Source organism: Epinephelus lanceolatus, chromosome 13 (assembly GCF_041903045.1).
Source record: "Epinephelus lanceolatus isolate andai-2023 chromosome 13, ASM4190304v1, whole genome shotgun sequence".
Classification (NCBI taxonomy): Eukaryota; Metazoa; Chordata; class Actinopteri; order Perciformes; family Serranidae; genus Epinephelus; species Epinephelus lanceolatus.
Window position 1 is genome coordinate 2,676,226 of NC_135746.1, and position 12,255 is coordinate 2,688,480.

Consider the following 12,255-nt stretch of genomic DNA (forward strand, 5'->3'; position numbering starts at 1 on the left):
ACATCCAGGTCGCAACACCTTCTCACCACAAACCAACCGCACCAGAGTTCCTTTGGAACCGGACTGAGACCACCTCTTCAAGAAGGTCTCAGTCTGGTTGTTTTGCTGTGTTCACACCTGCACCAACACACCGCACTGAGGGGGCAAACGAACTTGAGTTCAACTGAACTGAACCACACAGGTGTGAAAGCAGCCTTAGTGACGCACCCATATTAGGTCTCATCAGTTAATGCTGTTCATCATAGAAAAGAGATTAGAGACTTGTATCTTAGTCACAGGGAGCGGTCCATAAATATCATCATTTGTTAATTATGGGAATTATTGTCATAACCCACAAGAACAATAGCTGTATTTATCCGTAGAGACATAGAGAGGGTTGGGTCAGAAACAAACAAACAGCTGCTGAATCATTTTTATTCACCCATTCGTACAGAGTGACAAATCTAGACAAATAGGTTCTGCAGGACTATGTTACAAAAATATCACGTCTCAGTTTTTCAGGTAAAATCTCTTCAGCTGAATCAAACTGATTAAACAGAGACTTTAAAAACGGCAGACATTCAGGGAACCACACAACTACTTTAGACTGAAAAATATGTTACACACTGTATGTATGTGTTTATATATATCTCACATTAATAACATCCTGTACATATTGCAGTTTCACATCAGCAGGACTACATGTAAGCGCTCACACGGCAAAGTTTCAGATGTAATCTACCGTACAAAGATAACAGTCACTGTTTAAAGAGGTGGAATTATTGAGCAACTTCTACACACATACCAAAAATCCCTTTGCACTTAACACACTTTCATTTCTCATCAGCACACACCATCAAACCAGAGTACAAAGCCTCGGAGAGTTTCAAGTTTCTCAGCAGCATTGAATGACAATTATCATTCTGTCCTTCAACCATAGCAGTACAATAAAAATATATGTATTCCTATGCCTTCAACTCTTCAGCTGAAACACCTGCGGGTCAATACAGGTGTGTTACATTCAGCATACTAAAGGTGCCTTTCATAGCAGTCTTAATGCACACATGACAAATTGTGATTTGTGATATTGGGCTTTATAAATAAAATTGAATTGAACTGAATGACAGCAGTAACGCTGGGTCAGACGTCAGCTCAGAGAAGCATTCAGGGGAACGGGTTTTCAGCAGCACTGACGACTTACTGCTTTAACAGGAACTGACACGTTAGCGTTTTAGAGGGGACAAACTCTGATTGCTTTAGAGCAAGATGTTCGACATTCAGGCATACATTACAAAAATATAACTGGTTACTGAGCACACACATGCAGAAAGCAGACAACTCCCACTCACTAACAATACCTGTACATCATTAAGTTAATTAGAAAATAAATATGTCAAGTTAAAGCCCCAATCCAATACAGTATATTAATATGGGGAGACACACATTTGCCAAGTTAAGGTGACAAAACTTTCCACAGGGACACTTGCAGGTTGTTCTGCCCATTAAACACTAACTTAAGTTATAAATTAACTTTCTGCACTTTAGAGGCTCATTAAAAGGCTCTGTCCTCCACTAATCATTCAACCTTGGGTTATTTTACGTTGTTTAACCTTTAACAATGTTTGTTTTTTGTTGAAGCAACAGTTGGTTTCGAGTGCTTCTGGGTACAAATTTAATTGTTCTTCAGTCACTTTTAATTCTGATTTCCCCCAACCGGCACGCACGTGAAACAATCTCAGAGTAAAGCCCCTTTTACACAGAGATTCAGCAACACTGCCATTAAGAAGATCCATCGTCACACTGGCTTTAGATTGTTTATATTGAAAAACCGCCGGCATAATGCTGCCATGATTTATGATTGTGGATAGCATGCTGCTGTTTCGGAAGTAAAAGAGGAGTGATGTGCAAGGGGGGGATTTATACTTATGCGTCAAATCAATGCCGTACCTACGTCGTAGGCTCGCATCAATGTAGAGCCTGCAATGTACCCTACTCTGCAGCCTGACGTGCACCTCCCCCCATGTAACTCAAGCTCTTGGTGATGCAGATTTCCTGTCTATGTCTTTGTAAGCTGAAACCATTCCCTTCACAAAATAGCATTTTAAGTGTGGTAGGTTTTTTATTCTAGCTTCATATGATCAGAGGGAATCTTTGCTAGTCGCTAGGCTAATTTATACAATGTAAAATGCCATAGGCTTGTGCTAAAAACATTAGCATGTTGTATTTGTTTGGAAAACATGTTTAGCATAAGACAGTTGTTTTGTCAGTGAACCTTGTGAGTTGTAATGGAGCTGAATTTTGTAACGTTACCTTTGTTAAATGTTGCTGTTGTCCCTGGCTTCATATGAGAAGAGGAAAAGTCTGCTAGCTGCTAGGCTAATTTATACAATGTAAAATGCCATAGGCTTGTGCTAATAATGTTAGCATGTTGTATTTGTGGGGAAAATGTGTCCAGATAAAGACAAGTGTTTGTCTGTGAATGCTGCGAGTTATAGTGAAGCTGATTGTGTACTTGTGTTAGAAATTGTCTCTATTAAGCCATGTTTAATGTGTGTTTAATGTGTGATTAATGTGTGTTTAATGTGTGTTTAATGTTTTGAATCAACTAAACTTTACAGCACTTCACAGAAACTCCACCACCAACTAGTGTTTTGGAGGTGTAACTGCAGAGTGACACAGACACACCACTGCACAACTATAAATGCTCACAAAGGCGTAGGTTCTGCAGAGAGCTGGCACACAAGTATAAATCCTGCTTAACATAACCACATCTAGTGTGTGTGTGTGTGTGTGTGTGTGTGTGTGTGTGTGTGCAGGCAGTCCCGTGTGCCGGCTGTCCCTTTTAGGGGCTGTTCACATTAAATGTTTTTGCCCCCTTTAATTCATAACTGTCAATTCAAACAGGGCAATGTGGCTAGTGCATCTTCACTTGAGTTGAAATTTTTCATTTGCATGATGCTGTGTCGCGAAAGAATATCAGCGTTAAGATCTGGTTGAGATTCCTCTGACGTCACCGAGAATCAGAACAAACAATGTGGCCACCTGAGGCCACCCGGAGCTCTGCCACTGAACGTCAGTACTGTAGAGACAGAACACAAAAAAGAAAGGACTTGGAGAAAAGTGAGCAAAGCCACAGGACTACATGCAAACTTCTTAAGCTATGTATTTGTGACGTGTGTGGGCCATTTCATTTAGTTGCTTCTTAGCAAAGTGCTCTAAGTAATTAAAATTTGTGCGTGTCGCTGTCTTAGTTCATGCTGGTTAGAAGCACGGAGCCTCCATTTTCACATCACTTCATTCTAGCTATCGGTTTTACTTTACTGCAAACCAAGTTAGCCGTTAGCTGCCTTCCCCAGTTAGTTAGCACGGCTGTTAGCACGACTGTTCAGGGCAAAAATTCACCAGCTGCAAAATACTACACAAAACACCCCAGCAGCTGTATATGTGTGAATAACAAGATGCATGAACACACCATTACTTAACGCCAACTCCGCTCTGTTACTGCCTCCACTGCCTACTACAACTCCCTCCCCTCATTCAGTGCTCATACGCTTTAAACAGAGTGATCAGGTGCAATGACAGCCTTGAGCAGGCTGTGTAAAGGGGGCTATAGTCTGCCACAAATCACCACCACAGTGGTCCCTATTACACATTAACATTTGACAACAAGTTAAATACAAACGGAGTAAAATGAACGAGGGCCATCCAAAATATTTGGCCTTTTAACTGCCTCTCAGTTTTAACCATTTCCAAAACTTTAAAGAGAGCCCCTAGAACACATTTCTGACCCTGCTATAACCACATCAAGCGCAGACTTAAAAGCTATTCTTAGAAAAATAACAGCACTTTACAAAAATAAAATAAAACAGGGGGACACAACATGCTAAACAGGACATACAACATAACGCCATCTAACACCCAGATTTACACACAAACAGACTTTACATTCGGTCCCTGAAGAGCCCTTCAGACCAGTGGATTCTGTTTACAGTAGGTACTGATATGTTCAGTATGGAGTAATAGTGCTTCAGTGAGGATTCGGTTATAGCTGCAATATGTTTTTTGGTTTGATAGCACACGCGAGTTCTTATCAAACGCTACATTCCCTCTCTCTTGCTTGCTTGGCTCTTAAGAGGCTACAGTTCAGGTACAAACAGGTGCTTCAGCTTCCTCAAACAAAAATAAAAGTATTCATATTATAAGGCAGGAAAAAGGTTTCCAATATACATTAAAAAAAGATAGAAGTCAACGATATATACAGGTGCAGTTAAACACTGCACTTTTCAAGATGCCAACCGTCAGGCTCTACAGTGCACACACTACCCAGCCACGGACTTACAGTAGTTTAGTGGCTCAGTAACAAGTCTAGATCAGCGTCACACACGAGATTTAAGCTGCTGCTAAAACCGTCCCCTTTACCAGTCTGCCTCCTCAGAGGCAAACCTGAAACGTAAAATTACGGCTAAAAAATAAATACAGTTTTTTCCTTTTTGACATGAAGTATAAACGAGCGTTTATATAAACCGGGTATTTCTGTCTCAAATGTGGGAATGACTGGTCTGATGGGAGACTGAGTCAGACAGTAGTAAAGAGTCTGTTGTAGATTTTGTCTTTCCATGCTCTTGTAAAGTGCCTGCCGTGAGGGTGAGACCTGTGGGCCATCACAGGCTGGAGGGTTGGGCCTGCTGCTGCATCTGTGCGTGGTGGCTTGGCTGAGCCATCTCACAGTCTTTAGGCCCCTCCTCCGCCCCGCGGGCGTATATGAGGAAGAGTGTGACAGTAGCAAAGGTCGCCGCATTCACAGGGAAGGCTCGTAGCAGCGTGGAGGTGAGGCCCCGTGTGAACACCATGTAGCCCTCTCTCCTGACACTCTGTCGCACGCAGTCAGCAATGCCACTGTACTGGTTGACACCGCCCACCCCGTCCGCCTGCAGCCGCGATTTGATCACGTCCACAGGGTAGGTGGAGAGCCAGGACGCGATGCCAGCCATGCCCCCGGCAAACAGCAGTTTGGGGATCATGAAGCGGTCATCTGGCTCGCAACCAAGGCTGCGCGTCATCACATCGTAGGCCAGGAAATACACTCCGAAGCCGGGTGTCTCGCGGAGAAATGTGGTGACCATGCCTCTGTTCACGCCCCGCAGCCCCTCCCGATTGTAGATGCGTGCCAAGCAGTCCAGGGAATTCTTGTACAGCTTCCTTGTGGACTTCTTCTCTCCAGTGCCCTGCATTTGCATGCGGGTTTTCGCCAGCTCCATGGGGCAGCAGATGACACACTGGATCGCACCTGCTGCGGCACCAGCAAGGAACTGGTTCATTGGGGTGTCCTGTCCCAGCAGCCGCATGGTGTTTCCCTGAACACCAAACACTATGGCATTGATGAACGTAAGGCCCATCATGGGGGAGCCAATGCCTTTGTACAAACCAAACACCTGTGGAGAGGGTCAGAGACGTCACGTTACACAGAATGTGTGAAAACATCAGAATAAAATCACAGATGGGGCTGATTTTTCTTTTAAATAAAAACATTCAGGTTCTTACTTTAAAGGGTAAATATAGTGATTTTCAACCTGGCACTTATTCTCCCATGTTTGTGTGGCTAAATCACTAAAGGGAACAGCAATGACCTGCAGACGGGGGTCTGGTGGGTTTGGAGATGGTGATTTCAGGACTGTTTCTGGTTAAACAAAAAGGATCTTACTCTTTAATAAAGAGGTCTATCTCTGCAGGGATCCTTTACATAATGCTGTCAGACACTTAGAATAATAATCTGACCTTTTTGTTGAAGAAAAAGATCAGCTAATGATGATTCAGCAGCTGTTTGTTCCTAATCCAACCCTCTCTACGCCTGTATGGATAAATACAGCTATTGTTTTTGTGGGTTATGACAATTTCCATATTAACAAAGGATGATATTCATGGGCTGCTCCCTGTGAAAAGACACAAATCTCTAATCTCTTTTCTGTTATTTATTGCTTCATATGTTTGCATCATCAAGAGGAACTTTTTTTTGGTACTTTTCACATATTATACAGCAAAAAAATGTTAACAAACAGGTTGACAATGTCACTGAAGCTGTCACATTGCTATTTTTACAAATGCCTGAAGAGTCTGAGGGTTGGGTAAGTTCACTATGTTTCAGTCTTGACCCTGTCTTCAGATATTCTTGTCTAGTGACTCATGGCAGCAACAGTTTCGAAACTGGTCCAGTCCAGTTGAGTGCTGCAGCAAAACAGGCTGCAATGTTACCACCCAAAGCACGTTCGCATCGTTAGGTGCGTCCACTTAAAGTGTTTGTTTCTGCCACTGACAGGATCAGATTATTATTTAAGTGTCTGACAGCATTATGGAAAGGATCCCTACAGAGATAGATCTTTTTGTTAAAGAGTAAGATCCTTTTTGTTTAACTAGAAATAGCCCTGAAATCGCTCTCACCAAACCCACCAGACTCCATTTAAATAAAGGGTAATTTTAACATGTATAGAGTCAACATATTATCACATCTAACTGGGTGAATTAAAGGTTTATTTCAACCAAACCAGAGTTGGTGATCGTTGGAGCAGTGAAAAGACGAACCAAGAGGGATTTTGTGGTTTTATTTCTGCTTCTGTCGACTATGAATGAAGTGTGTTTTACAATGATAAAAATACTGTTTTTTTAAATGGAGTCTGGTGGGTTTGGCGGTAGTGATTTTGGGACTGTTTCTGGTTAAACAGAAATGATGTTTCTCTGTAGTGATGTGTCCACAATGTTGTCCAGCACTTAAAATAACAATCTGAACCTGCCAGTGGCAAAAACAAGCACATCTATTAGACGTACAGTGAGGGTGCACAAATGCCCCAAGTGGTTATATTGCAGCCTGTTTCTGTCAGCAACTGTAGATCAAATCAACTGTCTAATCTAACTTTGTCCTCTAGTTACATAACTCATGTAATGGATAAAACTGGGGGCAACTCCTGCATGTGCAAAACTCTTTCAACATCTTTCCTATCATGGTCTCAATTTGATAATGAACCTACATCCTATCTAGCAACGTCCTAAAAACAGAATATATTATAAAGTGTTCTAGTGTAAAAGACATCATGTACTTCTTTTCAGGACAGTCCTTTCTATAATGAAGGTGCCTGTAGCATGAGTGAAAAAAGTGAAACACCCTGAGGCTATTTAAATACTGATTCTGGAAACAGGTGCTGCTTCAGTTTGCCTTTTCACAAAAAATATCTTTTCTCCCCCTAGCTGTGACCTGCTACTGTTAGTTATTCTATTAAACTTTGAATATTGAGTCCTGTAATGTAAATGAGGCTGAAAATAGTTGTCCTGATCACTCGGGAGAAAAAACAAATCCCATCGATTGCACCAAAAGTAAAAAGAGAACATGGAGAAATTAATTCAACAAAAAGGAAAACAAAACTTCACTGAGCTTGAAAATAACCCACCCAAACATGTCTGACCACCTTCAACAAAACTACACTTATCCCCACTCAAACCGTCTCACACTTTGGCCTCACAAGTTCAGGTGTCCAATTCAGTCAGACCAAGAGTGACGTAACTCTGCTATCAGGTCACTGACTGTTAACTGTTGACCATAACAGCCACGGTGGCTGGACCTGGCTAAAGATAGGCTCTGTCCAACATTACTTCTGCACAGGTGTCAACATGACAGGCAGGCTTTAAATCCTGAAGGTGAATGACACAAACAACAAAACATCTAAAGATAAAACGCATATTTCAGTCAACTCAGAAAACCAGAAAACCCTCACATATATTAAAGCAAACAAACTGTACATAAGATAAACTTAGTCACTTGCATATTCATATATAAACATTAGATTTGTATTGGAAATAAATCCACGTACCGACTCCTGACGTATGATGGACTGGAAACAGTGGAAAGTCCCGCGGTACAGAGGCTTGTCAATACTTTGGACCTGAAGTCTCACCTGGAACAGAAGACAGTGATCAGTTAAACCCTTGAAAACCAATCTGTTTCCCTTCTAATATACAATCCATAACAACAGATGAAAGGTAGTAACAAAGTTCAGTTTAGTTAGCCGTCTGCAACGTACAGGGATGACATGGCAACTTGGTGAAAAACATTCAGCACGAAACAGTCTGATAAATATGGAGAAGTTGTTGATCATGTTAGAGCAGGGCTACCCAGAGCCTTACATCTGTCCCACAGACGATAGGCCTACACACTTATAAACAGCTCCTGGAAGAAGATCAGCTCTGCACTCAGGATTTCAGGTAAATTGGCTGTATGATGCTTGTTAAGGTTGCTTAGCAACCTCAGACACAAGCTGCCACTGCGCTCTTGAAAGCTGGCACAGAAAAGACACAAGAGCAGTGCGGATGGAGGGACAACTACGCAGGTTGATTTTAGTGCTGCTCATCGTGGACTATATTGCGGTCATTGTTCATTTTAGTCAAACCATACAGTTTGAAAACGAGGCGCAGCTTCAACTAGAAAACAATGTTTAGAAAATTAACTTGAGTTCGATTGAACCGATGCAAACAGGGCAGGTGTGAAAGCAGCCTTACACAAGATTAATCATAGAGTATTTAAAAGTTGTCTGGAGGGGAAATTGTTGTTCTAAGTTTGATGCTTTGTTGGTTTAAAAGGAGAATTCCCTTAAAAAAGGCCTTTAAAGTTGTTATAATGACACTGTGCCTTAAAAAAAAAAACCTTTACCCACCTTAACTGTGTCGAATGGGTGTCCAACCAAGACTCCAGCAGCACCTGGAGACAAAGGAAACAAACGTGAGAACCTCCGTTGAACTCATGCCACTTCTATCTGATTATTTTAAGAAATCTGAACCCACTGACACATCAGGCATGTTTAACCAGTTTTCTCCCTATTGGACCCATCTTTGAAGGCCAAAGCTCCTGCTGCTGGCACTGTTGTGTAATTTCAGAGTACGCTGCCATCTCCTCCGGGGTAACGCAGCCTTATCAAGCCTGAGCCAGCACACTCAGCATCATCACCTCCTAAAACTTTCTTTAGTGAGCCTTTGAAAGTTACATAATCTAGGCACTGGTGCCAGTTTGGGCTTCTCAGCTCAGTCTGTGTTAAAAGCAGATAACAGTTCTTGGACAGAACACAAACAATATTAATAAGTGAGCCCAGAAACAAAAAAGGTACTGATACTACAATCCTAGATATGACAGCATTATGTTTTTACAGGCCATGTGACGATGTAATTACGTCTTCTCAGACATTTTCAGGGTGTCTTCAGGTATCAGACAGTTAAATTTAATGCTTTTAGGACACGTTCAAGACATCTTTTAACTACATTTAGGACAGATTTTTGGACAAATCATGTTTTACTTATTAAAGCATCACAGGTAAGCATTGCAGGCGAGTAGTATATATGTCAGTTAACTTTTTTTTCCAGTGGATAAAATATAAAACGCACTATATCATGAAAAATATCAATATTGTGGCATGAAATTAAACGGCACAGCGGATTCTATCCTTAAAGTCTACTCCAAGAAATCCATAACATCTTCAAGTACTGAATGATCTAAGGATTAAGGATTATTTGATTTGATTAATCATTCATCATTAAGTCAGGTGTGTCCTAGCTAGTCTTTGTTATCATGCGTAGCTGCCACTTTTTGCAATTATATTAGGCTTCACCTCTCGCACATATTAACATACTTTTTGGCTTTGCTTTGTAGTAATCTTATTTTGTTTTTTATATCGCTTGTTTGAGAGTTTCAAATTTTTATTCTGTGTTGTCTGTCTGTAACTTATGTTGCTGCCTGTCTCGTCCAGGACACTCTGGAAAAGAGAATTTTAATCTCATCTCAAGCATTTTTTCTGATTTAAGCAGCGTAAAATCCATATTATTACAGTGTTTTAAGGGTTAAAAACAATGATTATTATAATTATTATATTATAATCCTTAGAATATTAATAAAGAAATAATAGGCCTGCAGTAACTGTCTGCCCACCTGTTTCACAACAGTAAACAAACACGCGCAGCGAGCTTATCCGTCATAAGCACCTGCTTTTGTCACCTGACCCATTTGTAAAAAGAGCCAATCAGGACTGAGTCCCGGCTGTAAGCCAGGAAAAGAACACAAGCAGGCGTGTGTGTCTGATACAATGACAAGCGGTCATTGACCTCAGCGCGCTGGTATGATCCAAGTACAGGAAAAACAAGCACACGAGGATGTGGCTTCATTGTTATGACAGTTCTCCTCACTGTGTTTCCACCCATCGTTAAATATCTAAACATGCAGGTTTGAAAACTGCAAAGACAGAGGGTGTTGTACACTGTAAATATTGTAAAGCCACCTGAGGCATGTTTGGCTTTGTAAATAATATTCACAGGACATGTCACTTCGTTATGAGTTTGAGCCAAACTAGGCCGTCCTCAAACAGCAGCACCCAGCTTCCTGTTAAACTGCAGATGGTTCCCTGAATTATACCACCCTGTGAGAGGGGTGGGAAACCACATGGTCTGCCATGCCAGGCGCCGTTAAGAAAAGAAAGCATGGGATTGGTCTGCAAAGAGGTGTGTACTGTGATTCATGTCATCTGCCTATGGTGTGTGTGTGTGTGTGTGTGTGTGTGTGTGTGTGTGTGGAAACTTTGCCAAGCCTACTGCCAAGCTCGAAAGCTCGGGTTGCACTTGTGTAATGTTTGCATGCTTTTAATTCAGCAGGGTGTACAAGTGACACGGGGGAGAAGGTTGGAGCACCCTTGGTGAGCTAGCACATCCCTGAAACAAAGAAATCATATCATCATATAATCAGGGTTGAATATTAGGGTTGAATATTAAGGTTTTTTCCATTTGTCACAGTGGCTGGTGGTTTCCAAACTCTACAAGCCACTCAATAGATTAACCATGCACCTGTTAGATTGAATTAAATTCAGATTGTGTCTTTGTAGGTTCACATATTTAACTGTACCTTGTGATTTTTTAGCAATCACCAAACTGCAGCAGGGGAACAACACCAGATAGAAAGAAGTAACTGTTTCACAGTATCATATTCAACTTGACCCTGCAGCCGAGCCCAGTCACAGTGAGCCACCAGGTCAGATGCAATCAGGGGCATTTACAGGATTTGCCTCAGTGTGCCGACCTGCGGTGGAATTTAGAAAATGCACTGGTAATCTTGTGATGGAGTTGCATCACATTAAAAGGGCGGTGTGTGGTTTGCTGCTGCTGTGAGAGACACAGACAGAAATTCATCAGCGCTGTGTCACGCTGTAATGTCTCATAACAATGTCTCTTTGCCAGCTGTACTCATTTAATACAGACAGTATAATGTGGCTAACACAAGTGCAGCTTTGGAGCGACTTACCTCCTACGCATCCAGCAAGGAAGTCCATCGCAGCTCCTCAACGTCACCGAGCTGAAGGACTAAATATAACCGACTGAGGATGCTCACAACGATTCAATGAAACGCTTTAATTATTTTTAAAAACCGTTTAACTCGATGTACAACTAACAGCCACCGTCCCTGTTTAATCTAGCTAATGGACTAATTGATGATGTCAGCTAGCTCTGTCTAGCTAGCCCGCCTTCAACACCTGACACACCAAAAACACTAATAACTGTGTTTTATTTCTTATTTTATGCTTCAGCTAGTTCTCTACCTGTGCTAATAAACCTCTCCTGCTGACCTACTCGACCTCAGTGAACCGTTGTGGCGTTTACAGTGCGGACACCGTCTCCGCTGCCTGTGTGAAGGAGGTTTATTTCTGTAGCCGACAAGCTAGCGCCGCCGCAGGAAGTAACTAGTAAGGGGCGGGGCTTACCGGCATCGGGTCGGGTTTCCGTCCAATCAGAGTGAAGAGATGACGCCGACACCCCGCGCTACCTCCCGCTTCCAGACGTAATCCTCGTCACTGATTGGCTGTTCACCGCTGGGTTGAGCTGCGTCACAGGAGCCGGGTGATGTTTTGCTTTTGAATGGACCGTGTATCAAGTCTCGTGTCACAGGACGCAGGAAGTGTTGTCATTCACAAATGTTGTGTTTGGGACATTTATGACATTGTAAACTGACGCTTTTTACCGGAACGCCTCTGAAGCAGCCCCCACATGTTATATCACACTCCATTGCACAATGTTAGACTCAGTTAAATGGCGGGCTCCAGTTTATTTTAAATGCATCAGCTTTAACTAACAAAATTGTTTCAAACTTTTTTTGTTCCCTGAGAGTCAAATTATTGACAAAGAAGCTCTGAGATAGTGTTCATGGTGCCCCTTGTGTCTCAAGAAGTTGGTAAAACAAACACAAAAACCTACGTCTCGAGCTCC

At 42.0% G+C, this 12,255-nt stretch overlaps 1 protein-coding gene across 1 annotated transcript; it reads right to left on the reverse strand.

The window, feature by feature from the left end:
* Positions 1 to 400: 400 nt before the first annotated feature.
* Positions 401 to 11,711, reverse strand: LOC117270326 (mitochondrial basic amino acids transporter). Its single transcript, XM_033647855.2, has 4 exons — positions 11,297 to 11,711; positions 8,676 to 8,719; positions 7,836 to 7,919; positions 401 to 5,411 (listed from the first exon to the last, which is right to left on the reverse strand). Exons 1-4 carry the CDS (start codon positions 11,322 to 11,324, stop codon positions 4,641 to 4,643), a joined length of 927 nt encoding a protein of 308 aa, XP_033503746.1. The 5' UTR covers positions 11,325 to 11,711; the 3' UTR covers positions 401 to 4,640.
* Between the last annotated feature and the right edge of the window lie 544 nt (positions 11,712 to 12,255).